We start from the raw sequence: 21,231 nt of genomic DNA, 5'->3' as shown, positions 1-21,231 counted from the left end.
TAAACATACCTTCTTTTCGACGGATTCGGATTTCTGACTCCCAAGATATAGTGAATAGCCGTAATCTGAGAAATATGGTCCCATTAGTTTGGTCAGAAGAGCCGTCCAAATTTCGGACCCCTTTATTGCTAATGCAACTTTTTGCATATTTTGCGAGAAATCGCGAGTAATTTCTTGCATACAATTATAAAACTAGTTTATCCTAAGATAATTCCTTAGGAAAGATAACTTTCAATATAGATTTATTATTTTTTATTATTTCATTTAAGAACGGTCGAGGAATTATGGCGAAATTGGAAGAATAGTTTCTGAGAGATCGAATTTCGAAAATGTCGTATCTTTTAAATTCGATTTCTCGCGAACTATTCGACCGATTTCGCTCAAATTTTGTATTTTGCCATTTATAATTACTTTCTTTAAAATGATGTAAAAAAATTGTATACGTTTCTATTCAAAATTTTTTACTGTTGTTAACACTAACTAGAAAGACTGAAACTTAGTATATACCTATATTGCCCAAAAGCAGTCAAAATGACTAAGAAGTTTGTTTAATTAATTTTTAATGTTTTTTATATTTTTTACGGTTATATAACGAGTTATTAGTAAATATTAACAATAAAAAAATTTACTTCACTTGGAAGGAAAATATTAATTTGTGCATTAATATTTGTGCATTTTTTACAAATGAAAAAGCAGTTAAAAAGCAGTCAAAATGACTTCCTTTAGGCAACCTAGTGTTAAATAAAATAATAAAAAACTATAAATATTTACTAAAAGTTTTATCTTTGGATAAACAAGTTTTATAATTGTGTGCAAAAGTTTTTCAATTCGCTTAAAAAGTTCCTGAGATATGGCGAAATACGTAAGAAATAAATTTAACATTAAGGGGTTCGAAATTTAGATCGCTCTCCTGGTCAAACTATTAGTACCATATTTCCCAGATGAGGGCTACCTCTTATATATTGGAGAACCCGAAATCCGAATCAGTCGAAAAATACATATGTTTATTCAGAGAAAGTATGTTTTTGTGTCTGATTTCGTGGCTTTAAACATCGTCAGCACTAATTATGTAGCATATTTGAGGTCCCCCTCTTTAACCATTAAAATCGAATCCCAGAATGTGAAGATCCGATCATTAGAACAAAAGTTATTTAGGATGGTCCTGGTTTAATTTTGAGCACTGTACTTTTCTTTCCTTTTTTGGAGGGAAATGTATGGGATTTGAGATGAAGAATTTGAATCACTGGGAACAAGCAAGTGAGGCATGTTTTTCGGTGTATTTTTGACTCAGAATTGAATAAAACCACTCAATCGAAAAATTATAAGCGTTTTATGTACAAAAAGTACAAATTTGTACTTTTACAGATCTGATAATGCTACCTAAATACGTTAGACATTATTTTTATGTAATTTGTTCACGTTCAACCAAATGAGATTATACAAAATTCAATTGAACAAATAGTTCAAAAGTAGCAAGAGATTTTAAGTATAAAAAGTACTACTTTGGGCACGTACTTATGTATGAAGTAATCAATGCTAAAATTATTCAACTTACATTTAAAATTAAGAATAATACATAAAAACATAAACTTAGCTAACACTACAAGAAATTTTCCCAAAGGCGTAGAAAATTAGCATCCCTGTATATGTCAAGTTTTAATGTAATATATTACGATGAATTTTAAATAAATACTCCATATTTTTCCATGTTCACACGTTCTTGTTCTTTTTTTAAAAAAACAGTTTAGTTTTTAAATCTTAGTTTTGTTTGCCAAATATTTCAATAAAAAATTATAAGTTTGCTACATAATGCTTATTTTCAGGAATGAATTCATTCATTACTTCTTTAGCGAAAATGTGTGAAAATTTTTTCTTTTTATCATATTTCGCAAAACGTTCGGTTGACACTCATGGGGGAATCCTTCTTTTATACATGGATTTCCCCAATGAATAAATGTCTCAAATTTAAAGCGGAAAATGTATCACTTGTTGAATTACTTCTAAAAGAATTGTTACAAATTTTCTTTTTTTTTAATTCAAAGAAAGATACCTTAATAGAAATATACCTTAATACTTCTACGCTTTATTTTTCCTCAAATAAGGAGATTTTTAAAATATTTCTAGAATATTTTCTTCACAGACGCAGAGCTGTCATCTCGGAAGTTTTAACTCTCTCCAATATTTATAATAGTAATGAAATCATAGTTACATAAAAATATATTTTATCAACTTTATCAACAGTTAAAAGAAAACAAGCTAGTTAGCTTTTTTTTTTTATTTATAACTAGCTGAATAGCCGTTCTAGGTTCGGGGGGGGGAGTAAAAGAATAAATAAATCAGTACTGAACGTCACTTCAAAATCGTGCACAAAATTGAAAGACAAATTACCGACACATGTCAACAAAAAAACTAAAATAATTACAATATTTTTCACGAGGGCTGCTTTTTAAATAAAAGCTGTTTGAAAAAAAAACCAAACGGATGAAAACTTTCCTTCAGCACTTATCATACCTTACAACTAGATTTATTTTATTTTATTTTATAATCGTCTTTGAACAGCCGACCCAATTGTTGGGTTTACGACTACTAATGCTCAACTCCGTAGCCTTGTAGTTTTGAACCCAATCCAGAAGACAAGGGAGCTCCTGGATCAAGTATTGGGAGATATTTGCCTTCATGGAGGACTTTTTGATGGAGCTAACCCGCTCTTTCGTTACACGGAGAAGAAGACCACGAGAACTTCCCACGGTTAGCCTAACGGCAAGGGGACTCAAACCCATGATCCGTCTACCACTGAAGATATTTCACTGCAGCAAGGTGGTCGGTGCAAGCCGGATGCGGAATCCGTATCGACCAGCTATCGCCGGGGTCGAACCCCGGTTCACCTCATTGGAAGGCGAACGCTCTAACCCCTGAGCCAACGTGGCTCACAACTAGTTTTAGATTACCCTCATCATAGTAACTTGTTACCAGCTCCCAAGAGGTCAGGACAGTTTTCACGCCTTCGTCGTCGTTGTTCTGGTTGCCGTCTTAATGGTGTTTGAAACATCGAAAAAGATGAAAATGGTTCAGCGCAAGGTCTGGGCTGTATTGAGGGGTGCTCCAAAACTTCCCAGCTAAAAAACTCCGATAAAGATCGGGATTAAGCTGTACAGAGAGTCATTGTCATGGAGTAGCAAAATTTCAGTTGAACGGTTCGTAAACTCCACAAATCTGCCGATGAATGTATACAGCAGACAGGTTTTCTGCCAACTAAAACCGCATCACTGACAGTACGTCATACGCGAAACTGAGATTTATTAAACTTGAATATTTTAAAGACACAGAACTGACCGTTTTGAAGACACAGAACTGACCGTATTGGTTACCTACACAGCTGTAACTGAGTACAGTTATTCCCAACGGCATATTATCACTGGCATCAATAATTATATTTTCGATTTTTACGTTTATCCTCAACGAATTAGTACCATTTCTAAATTAATTTCAATTTTTAGTACAATTTTTTTGTAGTAACATGTTTTAAAAGCATAACTATAAACAAAATAAACACGTGGATTCACGTAACCTTAGGATTCACGTAACCTTGGTCACGTAGTCTGCCTATGCTTCAATGATCACGTTGATCATTCAGATAATCTGGCATAACGAATAAAAAATAATTAGGTATTACAGAATGCGCAATAAACAACTGTTTTGATTAGAGCTATAAGCTAGTAAATATTACCTATGTTATCTTTATTTGACAAAATTGAATCCTCTATAGCTTATTTTAAAACAATGGCTTCCGCTAAACCAATCAGAAAATTCCATTTTTTAAATGTCTCTGTATAAGAAATGTAATTCAAAATTCGAAAATCGGGCTTCGTAATTTGTTTACAATCGTAATCATTCAGCTCCATGTTGAATGACGTATTCTTAAGAGAATACGGTTTACCCGTAATTGGGTATGCAGACACACATACACTTCTTTATTTTGTTATATGATACTTAGGGTATTAAAAATTAGTGGAGAGAAAAATCATTTTAAGTCATTGTAATCCGATTTATTTAAATGCCGAACTAAGAGTAAACATTCCAAATTAAAAAATAGTAAAAGTTTTCATTAAAGATGTTGTTTTTTTCTATCGGTTCGTAACCAAATCGAATTTGATACCGACCCACATTATCATTTGATGTGGTAGTTTTCAATGCATTATTTATTTCTGAAATAGACTGATAGCACAAACAAACTCGACAAAACACGAACTTTGAGTGACATCGGTCGAATAGTTCCTGAGAAATCAAATTTTAAATATCTGACTTTTTTAAAATTTCTTAGGAACTATTTGACCGATTTCGCTCAAATTTTTTTTCTCAGTATATAAAATTACATTCTTTAAAATTATGTCAAAAATTGTATACCTTACAATTCAAAAATTTTTCGACTACTAATAAATAAAACAATTAAAAAAAATATTTACTTAAAGTCATTTCTTGCACGGAATTAACTTTAAGCTAATTTTAAAATTGCGTGCCAAATTTTTTTGTAATTCGCCAAATAATTTCTCGACATATGGCAAAATATAACGCAAAAAATAAAATAAGCATTAAGGGGCCTAAACTTTGCGTCGCACTTCTGACCAAACTATGGGGATGGAAACCATATTTCCCAGATTGCGGCTACCCCTTATATTTTGGAGATCAGAAATCCAAAGTCATCGAAAAAACGGTATGTTGATTCAGAAGAATTACGTTTTTTAGTCACCACAATTTCGACACAAACTGCCCGAAACTGCCTTCACGCTGTAGGTCTGCATGCTAGCCGACCAAATGTGTGTGTCACGTTAACAGCAAGGCCCCATCGCGCCCGGAGGAAGTGAGCAACAAAACATATGAACTGGAGGAGAAATGAACACGTTCTTCCGTTTATCCTGATAATGGACGTATTTTCATCTGGAGGGTACCTGGCACTAGAAAAATCCTGGTTTCGTGCACGAAAGTGTAAGATTTGGAGAAGGGGTAGTGATAGTCTATGCTGGCATCTCTATATCATTCGAAATTGATCTCTGACCGGTCGGCGATATAGGGAACATTTTTGGCAAATTCTAGGCAGGCCAAAACCTGGATGCCTACCACCCGCACAAACTTTCCAAGAACTGGAAAGAGCTCTTCTGGAGGAGTGGGACAGAATTCACCAACCCTTTATTATTAATCACATTGACTCGATGCCTCAAAGGTGTTCAACGTTGCTGGCCGTCCGGAGAAACCATACCTCCCCTACTAAAAACTATCTTCTTTTAAAGAAACACTTTTTTTATTTGTTTTTCTCAAATGCACGAATTGTGTTTTCTTCCTTTTGTACACAAATGCTCAATAAAATGCATTTTGTTCTGCCAAACAAATGTCATTTTTATCTCATATAACCTACTACGTCTCTCGATAATGTATCAATCATTTAAACAATTCATAAGGTGCAAGATCAACCCACAACCTCAATATCCTTTAATTGTTTTGAGCATTTTATTTTGGTGATAGTGAACAAAATTTATCTGAATTAGCAACCCTATCTATGTCAATAATTTTCACTAAGTGAATAATATATTTCCATGTACGTATATCGAATCATTGTGGTGCTTTGGAATGTTTTATACTAACAAATATATTTTATGGCTTATACTAAGCTACTACTTTAATAATTTTGGCGGATTACTGGGAGTCAACGAGTGTACAAATATATTTTGGTCAATAGATATTAGTAAACACAATTTATGTCTTCAATCATTTTTTTAATTATAATTTTATCTTATTTTAGTAAAAAAAATTTTTTGTAAAACATCCATAAAAAACTTAAACTCTAAATTATTATGCTGCTAGAAATTTCTCAGAAAAAATGGTTAAAAAACATTTCATTTAATTGTTATTTTACCATATTCTAACAAAACAGTCAAATAACCATAAGTATCAAACTATTAAGTGTGGAAAAAAATACGTTTAGTAACTACTTTCACCTAATTTGGTTAAATAACCAGTACTAAACCAGCTTAATGAAGCCACTTGGCTCCTTTCGGTACATATTATAGCCAAGAAGGCTAATCTGTCAATCTCATGGCCGACAAAATGGGAGTTCGAGTCGCAGGGTTGACACCACAATATTTCCTAAATTTCTTTCAATACATGAAAAGTTTCCAGTATCCTGCACTCCCCATTTGTGACCTTTGACTATTAGAAATCAATAATCTCATTCATGCATAGATAACAGCAACATAAAGTTGCTTAATACAAAAAAGTCTAATATTTCCCACCTCTAACGGTAGGTGAAACAACCAGATAAACTAATTAAACCACATTTCACGGGTTCATTTGATAAAACACCACATAAATACAACCCAATTAATGTCCCTTACCAAACGAAGACTCTAGCTTCAATGTCCAGTTAATTTTTTTTTACGGTTTTGAAATCACACTAGTTTTAAATGGTTGAAAAACAGTTCAGTTTCATATTCATGGTTTTTTAAACATATTAGTTATGAAGGTTTGAAAACCGTTAATAAAAATGTTCTTCACCGTAAACTTTACGGTTAATTGGATGGACAGATTGCTTCCGGTTACTTTACCGCAATCTTAGAATGTAAATTCTAACAGCATAGCAAATATAAAAAAATTTGTTTTTAAAAATTCTGAATCTATTTAACAGGTCAGTACTGTTTTCATATTTTTATACTTTAAAACAAACTGAGGAACTTCTCCAAGAGAAACCCAGAGCAGACTTTCGAGTCAAATCTAAATTGAATCGACAACAGTACTCTACCAAAGTAACTCAATTTAAGCAGATTCCAGTTCCTTTTTTCCTCACAAAATGAGAAAGAAAAATATTTTTTACTTCCTCTCTTTACTAGCGGGGAAGACATTTTTTGTAGTAAGTAAATGAAAAAATAAAATAGAGAAAACTTTCAACACGTGAAAGTGGGGAAAAGCGGTAATCAAAGAGCCGGGATCGAAAAATAAAAGACTCAAGAAACGAGAAATTGGAATGAATTCAAAGAAAATAATGTCAAGATGGGGTGACGGAAACGAAAAAAGACTAAATATTTCAGTCTTACGTAGCAAAATTTTCTCTTTCAGTGTTTCTTGTAATTATGCAAACTGTTTAGGTAGTTTACAAAACTAGGAGGCTCCACCCCATGCTCGCTCCGCTCACCAACTCTCATGGTTGCATCTTTTCTCAAAAATGATAAATAGTCATGATTTAAAGCAAAAAGTAAGAAAAAATTCGTAAAAAAGCACTTAAAATTACAATTATTGGCAAACTAATAAAAATTTCCAAAAAAAAGAAACTCGTAATCATTAACCACCGTTACAATCTTGCTGCCGACAGAGCGGCCCGAATGGTATTTTTTACTATAAGTTCAAAAGTTAATGATTCTCAAACTAATTATCGAATGTTAGCTTTTTTCATTCCATCGTACATTTTGCTACTGACCTTCTTATTTTTAAATTTCTAAATCTTACAATTTATGCACAACAAAAAAAAATTTAACGTTATGTTGAACATTCAAAACAGACGTGACGGATTTTTTTTTCTTCCTCATAGATAGATAGAGATAATGGGGTATCATAATCACTAACATCAATTTTTGGATATTTTATGAAAAACGAAGTTAAAAAAAAAAACTACCCTTACTTAAATGATCCAAAATTAATATATAAGAGTTTAAAAAAATGCCCTCAATATCTGTCAAATCATTATCTGGATTAATTACTGTAGAAGTAGAATTGAAAGCATCAACACCAGTTAGATTAAAGGTTGACACCCAAAGGTGGTTATTCGAAAAACCTTTCTTTTTTTTCTTCTATTTTCCCTTAAAAATCAAACTTATGGAGCTTGTATTAGATCAATAAGTTACACAAATAGAAAATCAAACCTACTAGTTTAATTCAAGTGTTTTTTTTTTAGTATAACACTTTCATAAAGTCGTTAGCAACTTAAATCCTATATAGGGTGCTATAAAACTGATAATCACAGCTGTAAGCGTGATATAAATTACCAAAATAATCAACTTTCACCATACAATATGCATACATGCCACCTTGAACGTTTGTTGGGAAATGTTCCTAATCTACTACAAGAAAAAAGGAAAAACACCACTTGCATCTATTTTAGAGGGCTTGTAATAAAAAAATAAAAATAACCGTGGCACTTAGAGCCTGATGATTCGAGTAATACTAATCGTGACAGTTTGAAGTCCAGGGTTAGGTGTCGATTTCAGCGATTTTTTTTTTTAAATTTTCTTTTTTTTATCGTGTCCATGGACAATTAAATGGCCTCGTATGCCTTCAAAACAGCATCCGCAAGCTCCAATACATCATTACTGTAAAGGATCTCACGAAGTTCTGAAGCCAGTGGCACGATACCCAGTTATAAAACATAAGGGGTAAGGGCTGGTCACTCGAGAATGTGATCCGGAGTAAGTTGGACCTCGGTGCAGTTCTTGCAGGGAATATAAGTTCTTATTTCGTCGGGAAGAATTTTCATCCCTTTAAAGTGGTTTGTTCTTAGTCTAGTAATTGTTGATGTTAAGATTCGGGAACAATCAAACTCAGTAATGAGGGGTTTCCTGACGGAATGGGGCAGAAGTCTGCGTCTTGCAACTGCATTTGCGTCTGCAAGTGTGATGGTGGTGCAAGGTTGGTCGGCACCTCTGCCTTTCTTAGCCAAGGAGTCCGCACACTCGTTACCCTCAATATTCACGTGCGCCGGTATACATTGTAGCAAGCGGGATTTCAAATTGCCGTGCAAGCCTTCGAGTATGACATTTAAAGCAGAGGTGACGATGGTTTCACCGTTGTTGATTGCCTCGAAGGCCGCTTTTGAGTCGGAAAAAATTACCAATCCCTCAGTTGTGTCTGAAATCTCCTGATTGGTAATATAAAATGTGAGTGCCTCCTTAATCGCAAGAAGTTCACTGGTAAAGTTTGAAGCAATTAAGCCTGCAGCAATTGATAACATCTATAATTGTTTACATATAATTACTGCTATGTCATCAATTGTTTATTATCGCAATTAAAAGTAATTACGATTACAAGCAACCATGATCTGTGATTACATGTAGTGATGATTAAATGTCAGAGATGCCAACTGCTCCGGGCGCACCAAAATAATTATAAAAATAAATAACTACCATGTAAATTTTGCAAATATTCAACTATTTTTGCTTACTTTTTAAAGGGTATAGCTTGCCATAAATACTATAAAGTGGTGAATTATATAAGCCTACGAATTATTTAGAAATAGTGGTGGATAAAAACTTAAAAATTTGAATTTATTAAACCAAGAATCGCAATTGATAAACTACCACTTTAAAATACATATTTGCTGTCCGGAGCAAGTTGGCATCTCTGAAATGTAGCCAGAATAAGTAATCATGGTCACATGGGATCATAATTGAAGATTCCATGTCATCATAACTACAATTAATCAAAAAGTGTGGTAACAAGTAATCATGATTGCAAGTTATCGCGATAACATGCAAGCTATCGAAATATGCGATAACAAATAATTACGAGTCTCTGTCATAAATTTACAAATAATTGTGAATACAAGTAAACTATGCGATTACAGTACGAATTCTAGTTCAATAGGACATACAATATATAAAGGTACGTATAAACAGACTATGTATTAACTTATGTGCGTACATTCAATGTGTGTAGTACACGCAAAATTTGTTTGCGTACTGTAATACATGATGTAAATACATGATTTGTATTTAAGTACATAAATTTTTCCACCTAGAGGAAAAATAGATGTAAGTTTTTAAATATTAAAAAAGCAGCCTAGGTTTTTAAATATTAAAAACCTAAATGCAAGTTCTTAAATATTTAAAAAAGTAGATGACAAATGCCTTTTGTTTTTACAAAACTGTGGCTTTTCTCCATATTGACGCTTTGTGACATTTTCAGAATAAGCACAGACGGCTTTAGAAGGCTAAAATTGACCTAGCAGGTAACTGCTGCAAGGTAACTGTTGCAAACTCACACCAGTTATGAAAATAGCATATTATTCGCAGAATAAAGCATAATTTCATATGACGATGGAGCATTCAAAAAACAGCCTTGATCAGCCTTAAAACAGAAAGTGTTCCAAAAAGCGAAAATTTGATTCCTGAAAAAATTAATATTTAAGATATTTTTTGACGAAAAGCTTTGTAATGTTATTATAAATGATTCCAGAATACTACTCCACTCTCCAATGTACAGAAAAATAAACGGACCACCATAAATAACCTTGGATTAAATAATCGAATCTTCACGTTCTATAACTCAATATTAATGGTTCGAAAGGGGTGACCTCAGATATGCTACTTAATTAGCACAGACGATATTTTAAATTACAAAATCAGACACAAAAACGTACTTTATTTGAATAAACATACCTTTTTTTCGACGGATTCCTGAATTCCAAGATATAGGGAGTAGCCGTAATCTATGAAATCTGGTCCCATAAGTTTGATCAGAAGAGCAGTCTAAATTTCGAACATCTTAATGTAACATTTTGCGTATTTCACGAGTAATCTCGAGAACTTTTTAAGCGAATTGAAAAATTTTTGCCCACAATTATAAAATTCGTTTAGCAAAGATAATTCTATGCAAAACATAATTTTTAATAAATATTTATTATTTTTTATTATTTAATTTAATAATGCTCGAAAAAGTTTTGAATTGCAAAGCATACAAATGGAAAGATACAAAATTTGAATCAAATTTTGAAAAAGTCGCGTTTTTTAAAATTCGGAAGTATTCAACAGATTTCACTCCAATGCGTTTAAAAAAATTTCGAGATATGGTGAAATATGCAAAAAGTAAAATTCACATTAAGGGGTCCAAACTTCGGACCGCTCTACTAGAACCATACTTTGGGGATCAAAAATCCGAATCCGTCAAAAGGTATGTTTAAGGCCGGGATAGCCTGGTTGGTAGGGCTCTGGGCCCATGCCCAAGAGTTCGTGGGTTAGATCCCCGCCCCGTGTAGTAAATGGTGGCTGATGCACGTTAAATCTGTAGAGTCGCAAAGTGCCCCATGTTCCCATAACAAATTAATACCTCTGGGGGTAATGATCCAGGAGTTTCCTTGTCTTCTGGATTGGTTCAAACTTACAAGGCTACGGAGTTGAACATTAGTAGTCGTAAACCCAAAATTGGGTCGGCTGTTCAACGCCGGATAAAATAAAATAAAGGTATGTTTAATCAGAAAAAATACGTTTTCGTATCTGATTTCGTTATTTAAAATATCCTCAGCACAAATTAATTAGCGTATTTAAGCTCACCCCTCGAATCATTAAGTCCTAGAACGTTAAGATACCATCATTAGATCAAAAGTTATGCAGAGTAGTTCGATTAATTTTTTGTGCACTACACGTAGAATTTATGCATATATTGGCGTACCTAGCAATTTGTATAGGTATCAGGACCAGAAATTAAGTTATGTTGTTGTTACTCGTCCCCCTGGTCCTAAAAAATCCGTCGCCTGAGAACATCGAAAATCTTCTCTTGCTCAACCAACAGCTACTTCCAGGAGGCCGCCTCAAACAATTAAAAAGATGAGTAGGACTAACGGGAATGCTCTAAAATTTCGTTTGACGATAATCTTAATTTTGCGATAAAATATCGATAAAGGCTGCTTTTATTCCTCATAAAAAGATTTAAACTTGTACTGTCGTGAAGCATTGTAGCTAGTAGGAAAAGGTTCGGAATTTCGATAGCAAGTTTTAATCGTAAGAAATTTAAAATCGTTGTAAGAATGCACTGTCGCATTTAGGTGCCTTCAAAAGGAACCCCATTTGCTAATCTTCTCTAAGGTTCAGACGGAAAACTTTTTGGAAATCACTTAGTGAAACACTAAATCACATATTTTTATGCATTTATTCATGAATAAGCAAGTAAAGCAGACACTTTTTTAAAAAGAATAAATATTTTTATTTCATTCATTCATTCAAAAGTAAAAAATGCATTGTAGAAATTTCTCATAGCATATGCATCTTTAAGAACAACGAGATGCAGTATAAAATTTCGCACAATAAAAAGCAGCTATTGTACAAACTCCTAAAGATGTTAACCTGAAAAAAGAAATAATAACATTAGCGCAAAAATGCTTCAACCTTAGTTTTTAAAGTTTCGTTAAAAAGTTAACTCCATTTGATTCATTCTTCGCACATTTCCTAATAAGTCTAACCACATATTAGCAGAGTGAAATAAGCCTAAAATATATCACACATATTAGAAAATGCTGAAGACATTATCAATTAGCCAGACACATTGCAAAATGCTGGCAGTATTTATTAAGAGCTAGATTTTTTCCGAGAAATTACGACATATCGCTCATTAGGTGAAACAATGACGTAACTGATAATTACTCTAATTATCAGTTACGTCATTGTTTCACCATATGAGCGATATATAGATACTTCTGATTTGCATTCGAAGCTTCACGTTTATTGCACATTATTATTACTTACATACTTTTTGCTTTGTTATTTTACTAGATGAAATCTATTTAAGTTCGATCAAACACAGTATAATACAGGAAAACCTGTCAAGTTGACCACTATCATCAAGAAATAAATTCATCCCACATTATAAAAGGGAACAAAACTTATTTTAACATGGCCACGATTTTATCTTCTGTGATGGCCATTGAAATTAGTTCAGTGTGTCTAGAAGTGTTATTAAATGCTATTCAATCCCCTTCATAAGTTAATTTTTTTTTCAGGAAATTTTTTATGCAATCATATTATCTATTAAAATTTCACAGAATTGTGAAAAACATAAAAAGTTAACATAAACCTCTCGTTGTAATGAATAGCTTTGTAAGCATAACTAAATATATTTTAAAATGTTGAAATGATTATAATGTTAAGTTTTTCAATAGCATTGGAATATAGGAAATAGCAGATATCTCACCATATTGGCGCGAAGAATAATTCATCTATTTTAACAGTTATATATTAAAGGTCATGAAAAAACACACTACACTAAAAAAAACACTACCTAAACACTACCACTAACAAAAATGAGAAATTTGTGAAGGAAAAAAAAGGTTTTGACTTCATCATGTGTTAAAAGTTTTCAAGTTCCCGAAACTAACTCTCAGTGCATAAGTTAAGTAGTAGTGCTTGAATGAATCTTTTATCACTTTCTGATGATAGTTTTCTTGGGGTGAATGGGGAACCCCAAGAAATTAGAAGTAAGGTTTACGTTACAATTAGCATACTTTGGAGGTGAGGACCTATCTTTTTGACATTGACAGAGGAATAATGCTCTTCACAATTAATACATCTTGTTAAACCATTGCATTTATATCGAACGTATGCTTAACATTTAAAACATCTAATTTCTAAATCTCTCAACAGGAATTGGGTATTCATTGTAAAAAAAGCAAATCCAAAATTGGTTGTTGTACAATCGATCCCATCCGGTAATAGCACAAGAAAAAGCAGGAGAACCTGTTTACTTTCAAACTGGATGATTTTCATGGTTTTAAACCCAGCTTCAATTAAATTATTCGAAATTTCTTCTAGATCAGTTTCAGCACAGGTTAGAATCTTAAAATGTTTCTTGGGAGTCGCAGATCCTTAAACATACTTAGTTTCCAAGTTCTTCACTATATCAATAACAGGGGTCAGAATTACTTTCACATCGGAATTCGGAATACTTGTGATGATAGGTAGGCATTTTTTAGGAGAGGCAGTAACTTTCAAACCTATGTTGAACAATCTTAAAAAATATAATTCATAATAAATACTTGGTATCTATCATTAACAATATATATAGATACCCAAGTCAAAATTTTTGATGGTTTGCCATTGATGGACCAACATAATCTTGATGGTAACCATCAATAATTCCATCATGAAGCATTATATTTTTGACGGTAACCAACATAAATAACCATCACCCCAATGTAGGAGTTTGGATCGATTTATGATGGTCCAACATAAGAATAGCAACTTGTTTTGATGTTTGTTCATGTTAAATCATCAGAAATTTCCACCACAGTTTCAGAGAAATCAAATGTTGGAATGATCATGCACAACCATCATCACAATGTAGGAATTCGGACTGATTTATGATGGGCCAACATAGAAAAGAAACCAAATTATTTTGATGGTATTTTCCAGCAAATCAACAAGAATTCCCCAAAAACCAATCATGGAAATGTATAATTGGAGCCATCATGGATTGTTGGTCCATGAGAATCAAACTTCAAATGATGGTTAATCATCATAGTATTAAAATAGCATTTTCCATCATGGAATGAAGGGAGTTTGCTTTTACATTAAAAACCATGAAAGCATAATGGAAAATATTGGATGATGGTGACCATCAAATGATGTCGGGTCATCATGAATCGCACTGAAACCATCAAATGTTTTGATGGGATCATGAAGAATTTTGACTTGAGTATATATATTTGTGTGTGTGCGTGTGTGTGTATTTATTTATTTAACTAACCAGTTTAAAATATTAAATTTTAGGTCACAAAAATTACAGTTTTAATTAAAAACAATTAACTTAATTAAGAACTTAATTTCAATGGAAAAATAAGAGGAAATTGGAACTGACCAAATAGCAGTGTTTACTACTGGAGAATGCCTCAGTACATTGTATTTCGAGACATCAAATTCCGGATCCTTAGAAAAATCCTTTAAAATCTCTCTAAAACTGGAAATAAAAGAAATCATGAGTGAATTAACCATAAAATAATAAATGCACAGCTAAAAACAAACAAATTATTCGAAAATGAATTGATTTCATCAAAAAAATCGATATAAATCAGACAGAAAGAATAATAATAAGGAACAATTTTGAATTTTCTATGCTCAGTATGTAGGACAAAATTAGCGGTTGCTAACGGCTGCAGGGTGATAACAAATGGCGATTAAGAAACTAAGTCTCAGTCGCCACCTAACCACTGCTTTTTTCGTCTAAAATGCACTCATATTATTATTCAATAAATATGGAATCATTTTGAATATTTTACAATATTCTGCAAAATTACTTTATTTCGCGCTTCCTTCTTAACTCTTTGACAAGGAATTTTTATTAAACATATTTTTTATACTCTTCTCATTATTTTGTATTAATTTAAGATCAAAATAAGTAAAAAATATTATGTTTAGCATTATAATAAATAATTTATAGTTACACGATAGTTTATAGTTACACGCTGCACGATTTTGTGACCAACGGCATACTTGAGGCAAAGTGGTTAGCATCGCCTCAGATAAACCCCATACCCATCAATCTGGAGCTGGGTGGGCTTCGATTCGCCACTGGGAATCGAACCTCAGTCCTTCAAAATGACAGTTCAGTGAGCAGCGGTGGCTCATAGGATGGAGCGCTGACCTCCCAAGGTGACCCAGGTTCAATCCCAGCATTGGCTGGGATTCAGCACCCAGCTCACACCGACCATAGTGCTGACATAAAAATCCTCAATGGTAGACGCAGTATGGGTTAGAATATCCTTGCTGTCCGGCTAATAGTGGGAGGTTTTTGTGGTTTACCTCTTCATGTAATGCAAATAAGGTATAGTTCCATCAAATGTCCTCCGCAAAGGTCAGTTTGTCCCAACGCTTGATCCAGGAATTCCCTTGCCTTCTGGATTGGGTTCAAAATTCCAGGGCTACGGAATTGAACATTGAAAGTTGTAAACGTAGAATTGGGTTGACTGTTCAATACCGGTTATAAAATAAATTAAAATGACAGTTCAGTGTCTTAATTACTGAGACAATGCGGCTCTAAATAATTCTTAGATGTGATTATTATTTATGCTATAATTATTTTCTACGTAGTTCTAAACCGCAGCAAAATACAGATAAATTAAAATGAGCATTGAAGGCACTCACACTTCGGACTGGATTCCTGATTTTAATTATTGCGACCATATTTTGCATATTGCGGTGACTCTCCCACATATTTTGAGTATCTCGAATCCGAGCTCATTGAACAAAAGTGTGTATGTTTTTGTTTCCCAGAGAAAGTGCGTTTTTATATCTAATTTCGCAACCTGCGACGTAGTTGGCACATAGCGTTTTCAATATTAATTCCTTATACTATCAAGCACTGCCTGATTCATCATAAGGACTAAGGCTAAAGCTCCTACTTGTCTGGAGGCCCCAGAAATGCTTAAATATTTTTTGCATGTGTGTTTTTTATAAGAATTGTCAGTCAAAGATTGAAATAAATATAAGTACCAATTTAGTAATATATCATAATTTACTTATGTTTTAAAAAGTTTAAAGGAATTTTCTAATGAATAACATGGAAATTTAAAGACCAATGAAACCCCAGCAATTCTGCGCCCAGGCCACACCTCCTAGAAGAACGAAGGCCTAAGCATGGATCAATTTAGTAGTCCGACGTGACGAACATAAACTGCGCAGTCGATGAAAAAGAAGAAAGATGTCACAACGTTTGGGCTACTAAGTTGCGCAGTGGTGGAAAATACGAAAGATGTCATCACGTTTGGACTACTAAAGGATCAAATTTCTTGTTTATGGTAACCCGTGCTAAGGCCTTCTCTTTTCTACGAGGTATTGGCCTAGGGCCCCCGAATTTTTAAATCAAGCCACGCCATCAAGGTTGGACATTTGTACGAGACAATCCGATCACTAGATTGAAAAGTTATTAAAGAGTTCCAAATTTTATTTTGCTCTCTGTACGTCATATTAGAATAATAAAATCTTGCCAAACTTGAACAGTAAAAAAAAAAAAACTATGATGGGCCTTCACTTTTTTTCTTCCCCAAACAGTCTTACTTGCGTGTGATACAATAAGAAGTCGATGTCAAATCGATGACAAAAGAGACCAACTCGCTAAAAAAAGTGACAAAAGTCAATAATAAAAGAAGGATTCACTTGGTGATGTGATGGTGATCACGACTGCGAAACAGGTAATAAAAGACGACAAGGCAAAAAATAGCTCGCCAAATAGAAATGCTTTCCTTGCCAAGAGAATCGACTCTTACATGTACGGTGGTGAATTGAAGCTACGTATAGGTTCCCAATGGCTGAAACAGTTCCAGAAGACAAATTAAAAAAAGGTACTGGATCTCCCAGAGCTTTCCACCATCTTTTTTTCCCCCTTATTCCATTTTCCGTTGTTAGGCAAAACGATTTCTTCTAAGAACTTCCTCTCAACAACACAGCAATTTCGTGTTATTTTATGGACCAGTCTTTGGCACGCCTTCCCTAAGTCAGCATTTTGTTATTGCCGCCGAATCAGGGTTAGTGTGTAAAGTTTTGCTCGAATTTTTCAAGGTCTTTTCTCCAGAGCCCTAGATAAACAAAGGGTCCATTCGACTTTGAAATCGAGGAAAAAGAAAGGGGAAAATAAATTGCTTTTGGCAACTAAAGAACTTTTAGTTTCAGGTAAAAAAAAAGGAGACAATGAGAGATAGAATCATGGAATTATGTCAAACATATTGTAACTATAGGCAAACTTACAAATCCTGTTACGCAGAACTTCTTGGGTGCCCTCAACGAATCGATAACAAAGACGTTAATGAGATATGAATTTAAAAAGATAATAATGATTTTGTGAAACCTATTACAATATTACCATCGATAACTAAAATTATCTGGGCGGAGATGCTGGAATCATTAATGTAGAAATCAACCACAAAATTACTTAGATACTTTTCATTTCAATTCTTATTTTTTATCACAGGAGCATAAGAATCAATTGACTGGGAGTTGCAATCTTTTAAAATTTAATAAGCAATCTTTAAAAAAAAAGCAAGAAAGAATTAGCATACAACTCGCATAGAGAGATAAACTTAAGGGTTTAAAATGGAAGTTAACAAAGTATAAGTGCTAAATTGAGTAATGGGTAAAATAAATGAATGTGTGATCAACAGCATCATAATCTGTACAGTGCTAGCCGCATATTAAAATTACGTTCGCTTTGAGAACAATTGATTTTATAAAGTAGCTGATCTTATAAACAGGAATATCTACACTTAAGGAACTTATTTATTTAAACTGCACCAATACTAAGCAGTTTTAATACCGATGAGTAAGCAGTTTTATTATTGATAAAGTACAAAGGCCTGAACCGGAGAAAATTACTCAAAATTGGTAAATTTTGTTTTTTTTTTGAGTTGGTCGCGAGAAATAGCATCATGCCAAGCGATGCCGACTACAGTTAATCTCTATCCTGATGGGATGAACTATTAAAAAAGTATTTTGCTTAATTTAATATCTGTGTAGTAAAAAACAAAATTAATGGGGAAACGGTACTAATTTTTTTAAGAGAGGCATATAATGTCGCCAAACAATTGTTGGCGCTAATTGTGCTCAATTAAGTTTAACAATCACTATCAATTAAAACGAAAAAAATAATAAAATAAAAACTATAAAATAAACTATAACTCAGTACCAAAATGCAAAATTAATGAAATAAAAATATACTGATTCGTTCTAGGAGAAATGTAAAAAACAGCCATACCACTTTTGACGTCTAAATTGGTTCATTAAATTCGGTAATAGGCACTTTTGGTATTATGGTAATAGGGTTATTTGGTAATTTTTAATAAGTGCCGAAGATACAAATATAGGTACAATTATAGTATACTTGGTAGCTATTAAAAACGTATCAATACTTTGCAGTTTTAATATAGATACTGTGGAAAGAAGTATTTACGGAGCTTCGTAAGGGATAAGTACCAGTTAGAATCCATAAATTGGCCTCGAGCGACAGCATCATCCCAAATGATTCTTTATTTTAATGGAATGAACTACTAAAAACGAGCTTTGCTTAATTTTGCCTACAGCGTCTGATAGCACTTGCTATTCTGGACCATCAGTTGTACCAGCCGTAAGAAAAAGGTTAATAACGTAACATCACCGGGAAGGGTGAAAAATAATAATAATAAATAAAATTATTTTAGCTTTATTAATATTGTCTCTATATACTTTTCAGTTTTGTGCATGGTTTTTTAGTGTTGTTCAATATTGATTTATTGATTTTTTCTTCTGCGCGAAGAACAAGGATTTATATAATAGTAGGTGCTGAACAATATGAAAGAAGGGGACTAAAGCTATCCGAATCACATCACGAAAAGAATGTAACCAACAAGTAATAACTTGTAAATTTTGACAAAGTAACAAAAATTTTGGTTTGTAATGCATGGTTTTGCAGGAAAGAAATTCTGGTTTTGTAAAGCAGTAAAATAAAAATAAAGCAGGAATAAAAAAAGAACCAAAAAGATAAATCCGAAAGTTCGACAATTGTAGTGTTGCATTTCCCTCACCAATGAAATTCCGGTTTTGTAAAACAGTAAAATAAAAATAAAGCAGGAATTTTTTAAAACAGTAGAATAAATATAAAGCAGGAATAAAAAAAGAACTAAAAAGATAAATCCGAAAGTTCGACAATTGTAGTGTTGCATATCACTCACCAAAGAAATTCAGGTTTTGTAAAACAGTAGAATAAAAGTAAAGTAGGAATAAAAAAAGAACCAAAAAGATAAATCCGAAAGCTCCACAATTGTAGTGTTGCATTTCCCTCACCAAAGAAATTCTGGTTTTGTAAAACAGTAAAATAAAAAATAAAGCAGGAATAAAAAAAGAACCAAAAAGATAAATCCGAAAGTTCGACAATTGTAGTGTTGCATTTCCCTCACCAAAGAAATTATGGTTTTGTAAAACAGTAGAATAAAAATAAAGCAGGAATAAAAAAAGAACCAAAAAGATAAATCCGAAAGTTTGACAATTGTAGTGTTGCATTTCCCTCACCAAAGAAGTTATGGTTTTGTAAAACAGTAGAATAAAAATAAAGCAGGAATAAAAAAAGAACCAAAAAGAAAAATCCGAAAGTTCCACAATTGTAGTGTTGCATTTCCCTCACCAAAGAAATTTCGGTTTTGTAAAACAGTAAAATAAAAATAAAGCAGGAATAAAAAAAGAGCCAAAAAGATAAATCCAAAAGTTCGACAATTTTAGTGCTGCATTTCATTCACCAAAGAAATTATGGTTTTGTAAAACAGTAGAATAAAAATAAAGCAAAATCCGATAAAATCGACAACTGTAGAGTTGAATTTAACAGAACAAAAAATTATGGTTCAGAAAAACAGTGAAATAAAAATAAAACAGTAATAATAATAAAAAAAAAGAACCAAAGGAAAGTTCCGAAAAGTTCGACAGTTGGATACTTGCAACTGGAGAAGAAAACGATCACTGATACCAAAAACGTGACCTATGAACACAGTACCAGCTGATTGTTATTAAACAATACAGAGTCGAGCTAAGATTCTCCACATAAATTAGAATGTTAATTAACGTGAAGTTAATTAAATACAACGCTGTATCGCACATTAAATTTGTTAAAATATAATTCTTTCTCATCTACATCTATTACTGAACTTAGATTTAGTATTTGTTTATCCATTTTATTGTAATCGTGATATATTTTTGTTAACTGTAAAATTAAAATAAAGCAGTAATAGAAAAAGAACCAAAAGAATAAATCCGAAAATTACAATAAATTTAGAGTTGCATTTCCCTCAACGAAGATACTATGGTTTTATAAAACAGTAAAATAAAAATGAAGCACTAGCAGAACAAGAACCTTAAGAACGTACTCGACAAGTTCGATATTCGTAGTGTTGCTTTTCCCACAAAAGAAAAAAAAATTGGTTTTGTAAAAGAGTAAAATAAAAACATAGCAGTAACAAAAAAAGAACCAAAAGAATAAATCCGAAAAGTACTATAATTTTAGTCGACAAGTTCGATATTCGTAGTGATGCTTTTCTAACAAAACAAAAAACTAGTTTTGTAAAACGGTAAAATAAAAATAAAGCAGCAATAAAAAAAAAATGCGCCAAAATAATGTTTTCAAGAAGTGATAAAAATATCAACATTCATTTACCTATTTTACCAAAAAAAGTTTTGCACAACTCAAAAGATGCCAGTTGGCGAGGGTGGCAAAAGATTTGACAATTCTCATCAAAACCATTACGAAACATAATGTAGAGATGTCATTGGAAGTTAAAAGAATACCTCAAAATTTAATGACTCTAACTGGGGAGAAATGTCTGGAGAAAACAGTCATGGCGGGGATATGGCGTAGTACCTAAAAATAAGGGGAACGAATTCCAAAAACATTTATCTCTTTTCCATTGTACTGCAAAGTGCGAATGTCATATATTTAGACCACCGAATGGAGCATGTGTGTTCTCTGATTGCCGCCAAG

At 32.9% G+C, this 21,231-nt stretch overlaps 1 protein-coding gene across 2 annotated transcripts in view; it reads right to left on the bottom strand.

The window, feature by feature from the left end:
* Nucleotides 1–11,931: 11,931 nt before the first annotated feature.
* LOC107437414 (pre-piRNA 3'-exonuclease trimmer) overlaps nucleotides 11,932–21,231 on the bottom strand; it is a 54,349-nt gene continuing 45,049 nt past the window's right edge. Inside the window, exons 22-23 of one of the 2 annotated variants that reach the window (XM_043043152.3) lie at nucleotides 14,602–14,700; nucleotides 11,932–12,095 (exon numbers count right to left, since the gene is read on the bottom strand). In XM_043043152.3, coding sequence (XP_042899086.2) covers nucleotides 12,020–12,095; nucleotides 14,602–14,700 — 175 coding nt within the window. In that variant the 3' untranslated portion in view covers nucleotides 11,932–12,019. The remainder of the gene's footprint in view (nucleotides 12,096–14,601; nucleotides 14,701–21,231) is intronic. The other variant, XM_087156954.1, reaches the window with a different exon arrangement.

Source organism: Parasteatoda tepidariorum, chromosome 2 (assembly GCF_982258835.1).
Source record: "Parasteatoda tepidariorum strain Cologne lab strain chromosome 2, Ptep-v5.0, whole genome shotgun sequence".
Classification (NCBI taxonomy): domain Eukaryota; kingdom Metazoa; phylum Arthropoda; class Arachnida; order Araneae; family Theridiidae; genus Parasteatoda; species Parasteatoda tepidariorum.
The sequence above is the reverse complement of the archived record's forward strand: the minus strand, read 5'-3'. Positions and strand labels throughout refer to the sequence as shown.